The 16484-nt window shown below is 47.6% G+C and overlaps 1 protein-coding gene across 1 annotated transcript in view; it reads right to left on the minus strand.

Annotated features, from left to right (window-relative positions):
- Positions 1-16484, minus strand: part of LOC136995362 (neuronal acetylcholine receptor subunit alpha-7-like) — a 64843-nt gene that overhangs the window by 33556 nt on the left and 14803 nt on the right. Inside the window, exon 4 of the mRNA XM_067315985.1 lies at positions 7125-7264. Within this exon, the coding sequence (XP_067172086.1) occupies positions 7125-7264 (140 nt within the window). The remainder of the gene's footprint in view (positions 1-7124; positions 7265-16484) is intronic.

A 16484-nucleotide genomic window follows, 5' to 3' on the forward strand; every position in this document is an offset into this window, starting at 1 on the left:
AGCTTACGTTTTGGAAGTTATCAATCCAGAAAAGATTTGTACAGGATGTACTATAAGGATTATGGTTTAATCTAGTGAATAGTGATGCTATATTGGGAATAATACGTGAACGGCTGCATGTGTGTACTGGCATATTTATATTTGTTTCTCCGAATCACTTGTGTGTTGACATGGGCTTGCTGCATGATGTCCAGTGCAGAGATCTGGACACGTGAGGACACAGGGGCGAGGGGGCGGCGGGGAGGATGACCTAGCTGCTGTAAAGCCAGTTTAGGAACGGAACGGAGAATTAGAGCCAAAAATTTAACCCTTGAAATTTTTGGTCATTCAATTCACATGCCATACCATCCCTAAAACACCCGTGTGCTAGGGAACAGGATCGTTTTGAGGGTGAATGTTGTACGTAAACATACCCAGCAGCGGTACAGTAGCTCTCAGCTGCAGCCACACTTTGAAAAGAGATCCCAGTGCCTGCTCTGTATTAATGTTTTCCGTAACGAATAAACCCATTTTCCGATGAACAGGCCGGGTTTCTTTCCAAAGTCAGCTGAATTTAACAGGACCCTTCTCCATCTCGCTCTCCCTCTACCTCTCTCTTTTCTCAGCGATGGTCTGGGTGGTCTGGGGCTACCGGGGCTGTGTGCACCACGCGTGTGGCCTGCGCTTCCCCCTGCTTTTTCACCTCTCTCTTAAGCTCGCCTTCGAGGAGAGGGCAGGCCCATAGCCCACAGCACAGAGCCTGCCGACCGGCAGCCCTCGGCGTTGGCAAATTTCGTTCAAATCGTGCAAGCTCCAGCCGAGAGGCTGCTGCTCGCCAGCTCTCCCGGGCTGGGGTCGAGGGTCCTGCTAACCGAGCAGCACATCGCCTGGGAAGCCCAGCGGGCAAAGTGAGGCGCCTCTGACGAAGAGAGCTGCCTGCTGTGAAAAATGGTCCCCCCAATAATCGCTTCCTTAGAAAAAGAAAAGAAAGAAAAAAAACCCTGCAAGGCTGAGCTGTAGCTTCCGATTTAGGGAGAAACAGTGTGAGCTAAAGCTTGAACCCAGCAGTTTGGTAAGTTCTTGGTAGAGAAGATAAAGGCTGCTGCACTGGGTCAGACCAGCTAACCTTGTAGTCTGCTTAAAACAGTAATGACCGCACCTGCGTGCTTAGGGCAAGTACGCGCAGATCTTTTTTGCTGGATTCCCTGTACGGCAATGCAAAGACTTGGTTTTCAGGAGATAGATCGAATCTTTGCTCTGCATTGTCCCAGTCAACTCTTCCGTGAGTTTGTCTTGCCGCTTTCCAAACCTTTCAAGAGCTTTGACGCACCACAGAGACAAATTCTGCAGTTTAAATGGGATTGTTTGCAAGCACGTGATCACATCTGGGATAATCCCAGTGTCAGTAGGATGTGCAATCATGTTACCCACTGTGTAATCAAAGCAAAACAGTGCACGCTGAATTTTCCAGATATAGCATTTGCCTTGGGGTTGTTGCTACAGTAAAATAATGGGAGGGTTTGGGGCTTCTGGAAGTGCAAAATGACCTACTGTGGGTGGCTGGTTTTTGTTTTTTTTTTCCCCCTGGTATTCTTGTGGCTTCCCGCTGGGGACTTGCAGTCCCTTTTTGTAGTTGTGATTCCCTCTGAAACAGGAGGAAATTCCCACAAAAGCGCCTGAACGACTATGGTGTGTTAGGTACCTGGGCAGCCTGGCACCCGCTGGGGTACAGCGGGGTGGGAGGTGAGCAGGAAGGAGAAGAGCGCTACGGGACTGAGCCGTGCAAGGGGAGATGCACAACCTGACCTCTGGGGTGGCTCTGCCCACGCCTCCTCCGTCTCATGAGCAAAATAGACCAAAAGGACTTTCAAGCTCAAAGAAGCAGGTCTCAATAGAATATAAACTGGAATAAATCTTTCCAAAGAGAACTCAAAGAGACCAGCTGAGAGAGGACAGAAATAGAAAGGGTTTATGAATGAATCTCCCCTCACCCGCGGTGTCTCTGCAGGCGGGTTCCTGTTTCCTGGATCAGTTTCAGGTTGCTCAGGGGCTTTCTGGGTTGCAATAAGCTCTGTGCAGTCCCCTCTTCACCTGCAGAATCCTTTTCTTTGCATCCGCTTGGACGCCTGCTGATGCCTGTCGCCTCTCTCAGCCCCCTTTTTGCTATGATTTTGTCAGGCCAATACTTCTCTCTTCCTCTCCCAGTTGTGCCCTCAGCTCTCCCTTCTGCCCACCCCACTTTTCAGCCTTGGAGATTTCCCACCCCTGAGCAGGTCCAGCTCCCGCACCAGAGGTGCTCCTGCCACTGGTGGCACCAAGGTACCCTGTGCCCGAATTCGCTGCCTGGCTGAGCTGTTCTTGACACCGGCAGCCACAGCTTGTGCCGAGGTGCCGTGGGTGAAGGGCCGGGTGCCAGAGGTGCGGGGGATGTCACCTGTGCTTGGGCTCACAGCAAGCCCTGGAGCCACCACCTCTGCTGGGCAGAGATGGCGTTGCCCTCGTCCCTGAACTCTGCAAGCACTGAGGGCACCAGGCTAACGAGCATGCTTGTCAGAGTATGGTCTCTGCAACACTGACAGTGCAGCAATTACTGGAAACCTCAGCCACGTGTTTGCTTTTGGAAAGGGCTTTTCAGGAATTTATTATCTCTGCAGCATGGTGCAGCCATCTTCTTAAAATTAGGCTCTTTATTTAGAGGGGTCTTTAAAAACATGCGATACACTCACAGTCAGGCTGGGGTTTTATTCTTGATACTCTTCTGTAGGTTGGCTGGTTGGCTTTTTTTTTTTCTCTTTGTAGATTTAAGCTTGCAGTTTGGGGAGACTTGTGGCCTTGAAAACTAGTCAAACTTTCTCCTGCGGAGAATCAAGGGCAGTAAGACTGTTGTTGCGGTGTCTATTGAGGCACTGACCCAAAGGTAACAGTGAATAATATCCCTAAAAGAAAGAAAGCTGGAAAATGAAAACTGTATTTTTTTTTAATTCCTCATTAGTGATTCTACATAAGGGATATAAACCAATTCGGATAAGCTCCCCTACAAATGTCAGGAGGAGCAAACAAGCCATCATTCATGACGACGAATGGTTGCTACCTAGCAGGCTGCTATCACACTGAGCCAAGGAAAAATGGCCTGCTGTCATGCCTCGTTTCTTGACTACTGCAGCCTGATGGCCTGGCTCGGCTCTCAAAGCAAGAACAGGAGTCCCATTCCTGGTGCTCTTGGAGGTGCTGCACACTTGCTGGGGCCATCAGGGCTCAATGGGGCTCTCTGGGAGGGACCACCAGGCAAATCCCTGCTCAGGCAAGGAAGGGGCAGGGCACAAACCTTAGGCAAAAACGGCCCCCAGCAACAGTGTACGCGTGAGACAGCTCCAGACAAAGCTGACCTATGCTTAGAGGACAAGGCAAACTGCGCTGAGCCCTGCTGTGGGGTGACTGCCACAAGCCATTTCTGCTCTCTGTGTGTCTGCTCCCATATGCCGCTGGGGTTTAAAAGGAGGATCGTTGTCTAGATACTTTCTTAAGGCATGGGGGGGAAAAAGCACACCTCTGCACTTCTGTGACCTGGCAGGAGTTCTTGTAGCAATGAAGGCTATTCAATGGGATGCAAGTGTCTCACACTGTCACACGCTTTGGCTAAAACATACCTCTCCAGCAAGAGCTGGAGCATGGTATCTAGCAGGAATTGGAAACGGGAGTTCTGGCAGAGCTGATCATACTGGCCCCCCTTCTGCTCATTTGTTCCCTGAGCTTACTGGAAGTGAGAGCTCTGTCTTGGCTCTAGTTGTGAATTAAGACAATTTTGGAAACAATTCTACCTCTAATGACACCTACCATTCATCTACCCTTTTTGCCTAGGGTCTATCTGACAAGCAGAGAACTTGTTCCTCAAAGTTTTGAGTGTGATGGCTGGCTTTGAGCACTAAAAAGCAAAAAAGGATCCCATGCAGGCCAATACAGGCAGGTGCCAGCAGGAAACGTAACCTAAGGAAGCCATGCTTGGAAATTTGCTTTGAATGGAGGGGAGAAGAGGAGGTGGAATTTTAGGTAATGTCACTAGATATTGCTATTCAGCAAACTACAGGGACCTCAGAGGTACCTTCCCTCTCTGTGCAGCAAAAGGAATCTGGATTGTCATAAATGCTGTTTTCAGCTGGTTGGCTGCAGAAGATGAATTCAGAGTTGATTAGGTTATGAGACAGTATGGTTAGGAAACAGACTTCTTGGAGCCACTTCATGGAGCCTGTCCTAGATTTGTGTACGGTAGATGTGATTTCAGGCCTTGGCAAGAGTAAAGAGTGATTGTTTGTGTGAAGAGAAAAGAGTGAGTCCCTCTGTGCAAGCAGGGACTGCTTTTTTTCTTTACGTTTTTCTTCTTTATATTGGTTCCTCTCACAGGGAAATAGTCCAGGCCTCACTTTTTCGCACCTGTCATGGTGAGTACTTGTAAAACATTCCCGTGAGTCCAGCAGTAACGTTGTACAATATCATGTCTTCTTTAGACCTTAATATCCATATTCCCCTCAGTGTGGCATTCTTTTTTCCTTCCCCAGGGAGCATGGTGCGTGAAGTCCCATAAGGTTGGGACCTTGCCCAGCACCCTGTGCTGTTGTGGTGCTGCAAGGTAACGCTCTCCTTGGCACCACCAGGAAATATTCCCCAGTTGCATGACTTCCTGCAGTGCTGGGGAACACAGGTAGGATCTGGAGAAGGTGCCTCCTTAGACAGGCAATAGCAGTTTGTTTCCACTTTGAACCATTACCCTCATCATAACTCTGTTTGTTCCTGCTTCTGATAAAGTTAAATTCAGAAAAGTTCTGCCCGACCTACACTTAGCCCGCAGGCTGCTGCTCCTGCCTCAGATCTGTGTCTGTCTGAAAATTTGTCCGTCTGGTTTCCCTCCCCGTCTGTCAGCTAATAGAGATTACTGACTGCCAGCAGCGCTGGCTCGAATGTCCTGAACAACATTTCCACTGCTGGAGTTGGTGCATGGTGCACCTGCTGGGATGGCAACAAGGAGAAAGAGCCCGTGCAACACCCTGTGCAGAGAGAGGAACGCGTCCTTCAGTTAGCCTCAAACTAAAATATGTCCCACACCAGACCAGATAGCTGTCCAGGACACTACACTTCCCCTGTAAATGTGCCCATATAGCTCAGGTGATGCTGAACAACCTGTGCTGGACTGGAAGTGTCCCTGGTATGGGCTCCTTATTAAACTACTATTGTATGGCATGAAGGAGGAAGCTGTAGTTTAGCCCATATACAGAGGATTTTCTGTCACTGCCCTGAGGAGAGAAGCACCTTTTTTTACATAGTGTAAGATATACACCCCAGGTTACTCCAGCTGGCTTTTAAAGACACCATGACCGCAGTATGCAAGACCACGAGTCTGGAACGAGTCATTACCGCTTTGAGCTGATGAACTTCTAGCATCCGTGGTGTGTGCAGAGGTGGAGGGGAGCAAAGCATTGTTGCAGGTGCATATGTCCATTTAGATGACCTGTTTCCTACTCTGAATCACCAAAAGGGAGAAGATAAATCTAATTCTTTGGAACGGACAACCGTGACGTAAAGGAGGTAAAGAGCTTAAAAAATGCTGTCTGTTGAAAGGAAATATTTCATGCGGGAACATGAAAACCCAGCTGTAGATCCAGCATAGCATCCCCCCCAAAGTGGGTTTTATGTAGCTCTTTCCTCCTCCTAACTGACTTTGAAAATGCATAGTCCCGTTTCTAATGGTAAAAAGCCCTCCACACTACTCCAGCCCTCAATTATTGCATGAAGATAACAGCAAAAAAGGAAAATGCCACAGTGAGTTTGGAGGAAGACCTTTTGAGCTGAGATTTAAGATTAGCCTCTGCTAACCCTGGAATGACCCAGTGAAATTTACCTAAAATTGGCTGGGGGGTTTCTTTGTTCTTTCATTCAAGTCGAGGACTGTGAGCTCCTGCCATGAATGTGAGGGACTTCGGTTGGGACTGCTGAACTCTTCTCTCTTCCAGCTCCATGCGATATCTAATATTTCAAAGCAGAAAGCTTCTTGTCCTGCCTGAGTGGCTGTTGCCTGCTGCCAGGAGAACCACAACTAGCTGGTCCTGCCACTCGTGCTCACGTGGCATCTCTACCCAGTGCTAGGGAGCTTCATTTTTAGGGGCCAGCTTTCCCCTCTGGGGAGAGCATCTGGTCTCCTACAGACTTTCAGAAAGATTGTAGGAAATTTAAAACATTGGGTCCTCTGTCAAATGGGGTTGAAGCTGTCCAAAAGTTTGAAAGTTATTCTCTCTCTTCCTTCTTCCCTCCTGGGCAGTGAGACTGCATGGGAAAAGAGCCTACGCCACTGATTGCAGGAATGGTAAGATGGAGAAAGAGATGTTCAGCAGTTTGTTGTATTGACAGCTAAAGGTGGCCAAACCTGTTCTTCTGGATTGGTTTTTGCATGTATATGAATGAAATGCCATTAAAGATACTGAGTTGTCATATAAAATCCTCTTTGTGATGAAAAGGGGATCCTGGCTTGGATCACTGTGTTAAAATTTTCCCTGGGTCAGATCATCAGTTCTGCAAAAGCATGTTGCAGAGGCATCAGTCAAGACAATCGTCAGGGTGTGCCTCCAGATTTTGCTCTGTGCACGCTCTTGTGATTCCTAACCTCATCTCAGGGCAGGCTCCTTCAACCGCAGTGCATGGTAAAGGTGTGATGGATGAAGAGGACAGCACTATTGTAATGTCTAATGAAAAGGTGCAAATGCAGTGCTGGTAGCTCTGAAGACTGCCCGCAGTCTCCAGTTATTGCATCCTGGATGGTTCTAGGAATAACATGCCATTACTAATTTGTAGTAACACATAGCTTCTAATTTATTGAAATGGTTTGGAGGTTTTCTTCTGTTTAAAATGAATGGAAAAACTACATAATTAATCTGCTTGCAGCTCATGTTGTATCAGAGATGGCTTTGAGTTTAGAAGGATATTGACTCCTCCAAAGTGTCAAAGCACGTACTCTAGCGCTTAGGGAGGATGCTTGGCTAAATCCAGTCTGCTTTTCTCTCTGATAGTCTGGCCAAGAGGAAACGCGTGGTCTTTACACCAGAGATGAGATTTGTTACGCCGAATGGGTGCAATAGAGAGTGGAACTGCCAGGGACTTACCACATCAATTATCTGCAGCAAAGAAAGCTGAAGCTCAACTACCAGAGGTTGGGAGTCGTTCACCACAGGTCGTTCAAGACGACTGTAGTTTCTCAGCAGATCTCTGTACAAGCGTCTCTGGCCTTCACCCTGCTGAGAGACTAAGGGAAAAGAAAGATGGTAAACATCTGTCATTCAGATGGTCACACAGTCCATGTTGTTTGTTTGCCTGAAAAAATGTCTCTGAATGTCTTTTTAACTTGAAACCGGTTTCCTGAAAAGTAAGGATTAGTAATTCTGCCCATAGGGGTGCTGACAGAGCTTTTCTGTCGTGCGTCAGCCACACAGAAAAACTGGACTCAACTGGGAACCCTCCTGCTGATGGTGCAGGGAGACCAGGCTCTGAAGCCAAAGGGCACCTTCTTGGAAAGCGGCCAGAGGGCTCTTATTTGCTGCTTCCAGAAACCAGCTGCCACGGAGCCGGAGCTGGTGTCATTACCTGAACATACCCTGTGTTTACCTAGCATCACTGACAGGTCCTGTTAGTACCTGGAGCCCTTCTCCGTGCATGTTCAGGAAGCAAGGGTTTGTCCCCAAAATGGGTGCAGGTGCAGATGCTCTGGGCTGTGACTACCCGGGCTCTACCTAAGAGCTGCACCAAACGGGGTGAGGCTCAGAGGCTGCATGTTCGCTGAGGCCAAATTCATCCTGCCAGCACGAGTGTGTACTCCCTGAGTTGTCCCTGCCAAGGAATCTGCACTTTGTATTATTATTACTTTGGAACAAAGCTTTTTTCTTTTTTTTTTTTTTTCTTATGCGCTGCAGCTCCTAGAGTCTTGTGTGTGACTTTTTTGTAACACGTGAGCAGAGCTTTTCACAGTGACCCTGGGACTCTTCTAACAGTGGTGAGATGAATAGCTTTTGACAATCCACACAAACTGTAACAACCAGTTCCTCCTTCCCCGGTCTCCTGATGTGCTCAGCGAACCCTGCAAGCCTGGGGCAGGCTGCTCTCCACCACAGCAACGACGCCTTTTAAAATTAATAATATCATTCAGTTTATAAATGTCTTTAATTAGTGTTCCCTTCAGTGTTCCTGATGCTGGAGGGATCTTTGTGGCTTTCCAGTATGACGGTGCCTAGTTAGCAAGGAGGGAGGGTATTTTTATTTATTTTGGTGAGTTATACCAACATGTCATCTTCATGGGCCTTTTATGCCTTTGAATAATATATTATATGGTCATGGAGAACCAGAGAAGCAGATGTAACAGAGCTGCTCCAACATTTTCACTCTCTTTGAAGACAAGCCCTGGCCACAGTTTCTCTACTCCACCAGCTCTGGCAAACTTCCCTGCTAGGAAATTATTTAGATCCTCTGTTATAATTTTAGTATGTAACCCCCTGCCTCCCTTGCAAGGTCCTTGTGTGGGAAGGAGACCGGTGAAGATCACATCACATTTTCCTTTGGAAAGAGGGCCCATGCTCCGAGCCAACGCGCTGCCCTCTCTCTCCCTGCACCATGTCACGTTGCTGTGCTTCAGGGAAAGGATGACCACCTGCACCATGCCTCATCCTTAGCACTCATGTCGTGTTCACCTTTAACCTCCCTTTGAAACAGTCTACCTCAGCTTTTACTATCAAAACGTGCCCTTTGCCAGGCTCTTCAGGTCGCCGCTGCAGCTGGTACCATCGCTGACGATGTGCAGTAAACCATCCACCCCAGGGGGCTGACGGGGGAGATTTGGGCACAACCGTTTGCTGTGTACCCCGGGCAGCTGACTTTAGGTTGCCAAGTCAGTCTCCCAAAAGCAATGCCAGACTTACCTGCCTAGGTCTGTTGTGAGAGAGTCTTTACCTGCAAATAACTGCTGGTGGGCATTAGCAAGCAATGCTTGCTTGATGCAGGCCCCTGAGGAGCAGAGAGCCTCTTATGACCCACAGCTTCAGCCAGTGCCCCCCTTATTGCTGAATTAGCTTTGAATCAGCAGGAAAAAAAAAACTATATCTCATTAAAAATTCAGGGAAGAGGAGTGGATGCTGTTTCTCTTAACTTTAGTAAGGCTTTTGACAGCGTCTGCCGTAACATCCTCATTGACAAACAGATGAAGTATGGACAGTGGTGAGGTGGAATGAAAACTGGCTAACTCCCAAGCTCAGAGGGTTGTGAGCAGCAGCACAAAGCCCAGCTGGAGGCCAGTCACTAGTGGTGTCCCCCAGGGGCTGATACTAGAGGCAATACTGTTTAACGTCTTAATCAGTGATCTGGATGATGGGACGGAGGGCACCCTCAGCATATTTGCAGATGGCACAAAACCCAGAGGAGTGGCTGGTACGCCAGAGGGCTGTGCTGCCGTTCAGAGGGACCTCAGCTGGCTGGAGAGATGGGCAGAGAGGAACCTCATGCGGTTCAGCAAAGGGAAGTGCAGAGTCCTGCACCTGGGGAGAAATCACCCCAGGCACCAGTACTTGCTGGGGGCCCCCCTGGGAGTCCCGGTGGGAAAACAAGTTGAATATGCACCAGCAATGTGCAGTCATGGCAAAGAAGGTCTATGGCATCCTGGGCTGCATTAGGCAGAGCATTGCCGGCGGGTCAAGGGAGGTGATCCTTCTCCTCTACTCAGCACTGGTGAGGCCGTATCTGGAGTACTGTGTCCAGTGCTGGTCTCCTCAGCGCAGGAGAGATACGGACATAGCAGAGCAAGCACAGTGACAGGCCATGAAAATGGTGAAGAGACTGGAGCATCTGTCATATGAGGAGAGGCTGAAAGAGCTGGGACTGTTCAGGCTGGCGAAGAGAAGGCTAGGGGGGAACTTATTCATGTGTATAAATACCTGATGGGGAATATAAAGAAGATGGAACAAGGCTCTTCTCAGTGATGCTTGTGACAAGAGACAATGGGCATGAATCAAAACACAAGAAATTCCATTTAAACGTAGGGAAAAGAAAGCTTTTTTATCGTAGGTGTGATCAAACACTGAAACAGGTTGTCCAGAGAGGTTCTGTGGTCTCCATCCCTGGAGATATTCAAAATCCAACTGGGCACAGCCCTGGGCAACCTGCTCGTGCTGCCTCTGCTTGGAGCATGGCGTTTGGACTAGGCAATCTCTGGAAGAGCCTTGGATTGCCTTCCAACCTCAGCCAATCTGTGGTTATGTAAAAATTTTCTTTTGATGGTGTCTCCTAGCCTTATGCCATGGGAGTCGCCTCAGTTCTGGTGCTTCTGCACATTGGAGTTCCTGGCCTTGCAGTGGAGGGATTCATCAGCGTTGGCTTACTGAAGTCTGACAAGTTGCACGTAAAGAGAAATTGAAAGAGAGAAGATGAAGAACTAGAGTGACCCCTGGCAAAACATCATCGGGGTGGAAACCCAATCCTGTAACCTTCTACCTAAAATAAAGAAATAACTGACTGTTAATACAGATCTTTTTCTTGGATAATGCTTGTGAACATCACAGCAGCGAAGGCCATTCAGTAGGAACAAATCTAGTCTGATCAAGGCTTCTACCTACTGTTATCTTTCTCTGGGCAAAGGTGGTGATTGTTGCTGTACTCCTTTTGGACACCTGGTAGCATAAGGTGCATGAGCCTGCTGATGGCAGAGAGAGCCTGGGGAAGGAGCTGTGCTCGGAATAACACATGGCCGGCATGGCTGCAGTGGTGCCAAGGCAGAGGGCATCCTCAGAGAGTTTGCTTATAGTAAGTCTAAGAGGTAATGAGCATGTGCAAAAGTGGCCTCCTGTCACAGAGTGAGGTGAGCTCTGTTTCTAGTGGGAAGAATAGCAAGTATTGACAGACTCTGCAGTAATGTGCTTTGGATGCTAAAGGGCTCTCTACTTTTGTGGAAAGGGCATCAAAGCCATCTGTGGCTCGGAGCTGAAATCAAAAAAAAAAAAAGAAAAAAAAGAAGCTGGACATGAAGCACAGATTTCATTTCTAGCAGAAAATGTAGCAAACATCTAGAAAAAGGGCTGCTCCATCTTGGTGTCCTCACATCAGGGCTGCTGGATGTCTTTCTTGAGAATTTGCTTAAACCAAAAAGCTGCTGGACTAGCTATGGGGTGATTAGGTGACATGCAATGGCCTGAGATAGGCAGCGCATCAGGTCCCTCCAGCTTTACTCTCTGATTAACCTGAGTGGTGGATCCCCTAAACTGCTCCTACAGTTTGCAGACAACTGGAAGGCACAAGGCCAATTAATTAATCCATGGCAGGAATGGGGTCCCCAGACAGCTGTGTGAAGAGCTTTATCAACAGTAGAGGTAGTCATGGAGCAGACTGATTTCTTAGGTACCTCTTCGAATCTCTTCTCTCTCTCCCGCAAAGAAGTCTGCAAGAAGCCCACACTGTGATGCCCACTGTTTGAGCGACATGATCGATAAACTGCTCTCAAAATCTCTTGGGCACACGTGCTATTATTGAATTGTGTCTTTCTTTCTAGCACGGAGTTGATGTGAGTAGCACAGCAAGGTAACCTCCTAGGAACTGTTTCTCTATTGCAGTATGCTACTTTCTCCTCTCTACCAGGTAAATTTTGGCCCCTCCAAATGTATTACTGTGAGACCAGGGAACTTCGCAGGGAGGATGCTGCTGTGGCCTCTGCTGGATCAGGGAGTCCTGTGATAGGGAAGATGAACTTGTAACAAGGAAGCAGGAGGTGGCAGCTTCCCTGTGGGCTTATTTCTGAGGTGCAGATCTCCTGCTTTACACGCCTGTGAATAGCTGTCCTTCTCCTCCTTCATTCCCCTGCATCATGCCTGTCTTGAATTATTTGGGCAGAAAAGAAAGCAAGCCACCTTGCTGTTAGCTTACAGTCTGGGCTGTCTCTCCTTCCACATGCCTGGTCTGCACAGGGGATTTCATCATCTTCGTCAAATGCGGACATGCTGCAATGTCCAGCCAGGGTTAGGCAAAGAGAGGAAGAGTTAAACATGGGATCTTTGTGTCTTAAAAAAAATCAGCAGAGCTTTGGTAGCTGAGCTGCAGAGACCTCCTTAGAGCAAACCTGGAAGCAGGTTAATACTTGCATCCAGCTGTTTGGGTAAAGTGTGGATCAGTAACTAGAAGGAGAGAGGTGTCTCTGATGGGGCTTGCACAGGTAGTTTTTCACAGTGACTTTGAGCCTTCGTGCTGTCTATGAAGGGTTTTGAATTCTCTGAGACAGTGCAGTTTAATTAGGTCAAGCTGGAGCTGGCTGATGTCAGCTCCAAGTCAGCAGCTGGGCATGCCCAAGCTCAAGTCTGGACCAAACTCCCCATGCCCTGACGCCAGTGATGGTGAGGAGAGCTGTCTCAATTGGCCTGCATGCTTTGTGGCTTGCTTAGGCATGATGATCTTGATGCGACTCAGATATCTGATCTGGCGGCACAGCTGAAAATCAATTTTGGGGCGGTTTTTTTTTGTTGGTTTGTTTTTTGTTTTTTGTTTTTTTTTTTTAATAAAAACCTCCCTGGGCCCTGGGGCAAAAGTCCAGTTCTTGCCAGCTTCCCAGTTTCGTTCCAGAAGTGGTCTGCTCCTTGACTGAGCGTCACTGGTGTGGCTCACAAAATGGCTTGCTGCACACAAGTATTTATTAAATAAGGAAACGTCACCAGGGGGTTGGGTGGAAGGGCATGGATTCCCAAGATGTTCTGAGCAACATTAACTGTACTTATTGATCATTCCTTCTCTTGTTCATGGTGTTCCTCAGTTCCTGTGATATCATTGCTGTGGTACTTATTCACTCCCCTTGCACTTTGTGCAGATACTCCACCACATCTGCATACTTTGTTTCTCTCTCTGTACTGTTCTTTTGCCACATTCCTGCTGCTCTTTTCTTTTTTATTACTGTTTCCTAAAGGAAATTGAGGGGAATTCTGGCCTTTTCTGAAAACCAGTGTCCTTATACTCATAGATCTTATTATGTTTCGTTGTATAATGAATGCCTGCAATCTCAGTATGACTGGAACATTTACACAGCAAAAAAGCATGAGGAAAACCTTTGGGTATCATCAGAGCTGTCTAACTCCTAGAACCTCATATATTTTCCTAAAAACCTGCAGACTTTTATGAGGTAACTAACCCTCTATTATTTACCTCTGCTTAGCTTATCACTGAACTCTTACAGGGATTTTAGTTATTTCTTCGGGAATGCATGTGGAATGGTCACAGAGAGATAAACAGCATATGCAATAATCAATTATGGGGGGAAGTAACAGGGGTAATATCACTGAAAATGCAGGTTATTTCACAGGCAACTTCATCAGCATTAATAGTTGAAATTGCAGTATCTCTTACCAAAACGTGGTGTGCTTTACTGCTTTGGTAGCTATAAGAAAGCATTCACCTTAGTTTGTGTATTTTGCAGATTTCGGAGAACGTAAAGCATCTCACTGCCATATGTCACTTAATCCCCAAAGACACAGATGTGTCCCATCTGCTTTTGTTCTTACGTGCAGGGTTGTTGCTTTTGTCTGGGGCTGCAAATGCATTATTTCTTTCAGCGTCCTTGGCTTTAAAACGTATGCCATCACACTAGGTGAAGAGTACTCGCACGGGAACCAAGGGCACGGCAACAGCTGCCTCAAGCCTCCGTGTGTGTGGTGCATGTTTGTGTGTTTGGGTATTTGAATACTTCTCCCATTTAAAACCTCTTTTTAATCTACTTCCGTTCTGCATAATCTTCGATTCTAATCTTTGGTTCTCACTGTGCAGATTGTTTCTGCGTCTTACGCTCAAAACTCATTAGGTACCCAGAGAAATCTAAGAAATGCCATATTTTCCTAGGCAAATTGTATCTAATCTTCCTGATATTGGCCATTTCTGTTTGATTATACCAGTTAAAGGACTCCTAGTAGAAATGGGTATTAAAGGGTATGTGACAAAAGGTTTCAACTCAGAGACTTGAGGCACATGACAACGTGCTAAGAAGAGAATGTAGGCCATTACATAGTGAAAGAACGGATTATTTTTTCAGTGGTTCCTGCTGGCTTGGTGCAGGTGTTTTAAAGACAAGGATATGTGTGTGAGGTGAAGAGACGTGTGTTAGGCTATTACTAACATTGGCATACCTCTCCAATATAGAGTAGTTATCTAAACTGCTTCATTGCTCTGGAACAGAATCGGAAAGGGAAAAAACCTGTATTGTTAGTGTACTGCTTTTTTTCATTAGCTCCGTACAATACGAGTGTAAGTGCTACAGTACTAGACGTAGAGCAGCATGGGAGCAGCAGATGGAGGAGCAGAGGAGCGGAGGGGGACTCACCTAGCTGAGACACGTCACAGCAACCCTTGCCAGCTATGCTGGGATTTTGCGGGGAGGAGCAGTAAATGAAATGGCACAGACCATAAAATCAAACGCAGTTCTCCTAGGTAATATACTTTCGTCACAGACTTGCCTTTACTAGGCAGAAAAAACCATTCCTTTTTTCACAAGTCGCAGGTGAGGGACCTTGCCTCAAAACCCTTGCCTCAACGTGATGTTCCTGAGGCAGATGTGATAGCGTTGAACAGCTCGGGGCGATGCAGATGTCAGGTCAGAGTGAAAATGCTCCAAACGGCCGTGTCGCAGAAACCAACCAGCCAGTGTGTCCAAAGGTGTTGCAGTGATCTTTCCCCCTCCTCTTCATGACAGTCAGCTGCAGCGGTGGTTGTCCTGGAGTTGGCTGCTTCCTGAAGGATGCATTTTTGTCTCTGGAAGGGCAGCCTTGTCCACCTGCAAGTTGTTCTGCACAGCCATCCTCAGCAGCAACAGTACTCAGAATGAAATGTTCTTCATTCGTCGGTGGCACCTTCCGCCCTCTCCGGCGTCACCTGAGCCCCAGCTGTTGCCCGTGGGCAAGGTGAGAGGGCTGGGAGATGTGAATAGACGCCTTCCCAAGACCTGAAATGGTTTCCTGCTCAGGGCGCAAAACTTACCTAAAACTCCCCTGGACCACATTCAGCCCTGTTTTAAGGAGCGCTGCTGAGCTTCTCCCGAGCCCGGCTTAACGCGCTGTTGGTCTGCGTGGCAGGTGCTGTGCTGCTGGCTGGCTGGTGCCAATCCGGAGGTTTTGGGCAGCACAAGTGACTGCAATCAAGGGACTTCTCTAAGAAGTCTGCGGCTGTAGTAGTCTAGGTCTTCAATGACAAGGGGAAGTCTAAATACAGGCGTGAAAATTCCCAGCAGGGAGTCTGAATTTATTTCACTCTGAAAATGGAAGCTGCTTTTCAGATGGTCTTGATGAGTGAAATCGCTGGCTCGGAGCAAATTAGACTTGTGGCCAGTCAAACAAGTGTCTGCAGATACCTGACGCAGGGCACTCACAATTGTGAGAAGTGCTTTGTTTTGGCTGATTCAGCGCAGATTAGCTTATGTGCATATCTAGTGGCTGAATATTAGCTGTATCATGAAGTAAGGGCTGTTTTTCCCCCAGTTTCTGAATGTCACGGGGTCTTAATAACGCCTGAGTGTTTGTTAGTTTTGATCTGCCCCTGTTTTCAGGATGCCAGAAGCAACTACCTCTTCTTCAGGTACAAGCCTGGAGTCCTGGTTTTGCTGGAATCTGCGGGGGTATGAAACATATGGCTTTCCTTGCTGTACTCTGCCAGGCAAACCGGTATTGACTGACTGACTCTGATCCTCACCAAGAGGAGCAATGAAGCACAGTGAAAATAAGGCACTTTCAGGCAATGGGAGAACTTGATTTGGACTTGACTTTAGCCTCTTGGGATCAAACCTTTGGTAACTCCAGTATAACAGTCTGAAATTATGCCAGTGCAAACAAAACAAAATTGGTGTCCCAAGTGTCCAGGTGGAGTAAAACTGTCATCTTGTGATTCAGGAACAGATGTCTGCACGTGTGAGACATTTGCTGCTGTAAGAGATCCGAATGAGCCTGAAAAGTGAAAAATGGCCCCATGCTGTCTGGCCTGCTCTCTTGCATGCCCTCCTGTCCCCGAAAGGCTGGTGTCATTACTGGCTGGCAGTCAGCTTGGCCCTTGAACAAAACGCTGCTGCAGAGGGTATGCTGCAGGGTAGCTGCTTGGCTTCCTTAGAAAGGCATGTCTTTTGCCTTGAAGCGACCGGCTGAAGGCAGAGTTGAAGGATAGAACGGGAGAAAACCTCATTTGGTGCAGAAATATAAATCCTGAGCTTTGAAAGCCTGCTGGAAGAACCTAGCTGTAATTCCCATCGACACAGATATTCCGGGTACCTTGCATACGTTGACCAAGTTCTTTAGACTGGAGTTGCCATTAATTAGCATGTGTGAGATACTTTAACTTTGTGTTGTGGTATCAGCTGGAAGGTCCCACTGGGGGTGAGAGCCCCCTTGGGCTAAACCTCGTACAGCTGCTTGGTGGGAAGGTGTTGCCAACTGAAACAGGGAAGAGCGACTGCATGGCAACTTAACCCATAGGGATGA

The sequence above is a fragment of the Apteryx mantelli genome, chromosome Z (genome assembly GCF_036417845.1).
Source record: "Apteryx mantelli isolate bAptMan1 chromosome Z, bAptMan1.hap1, whole genome shotgun sequence".
Taxonomy (NCBI): domain Eukaryota; kingdom Metazoa; phylum Chordata; class Aves; order Apterygiformes; family Apterygidae; genus Apteryx; species Apteryx mantelli.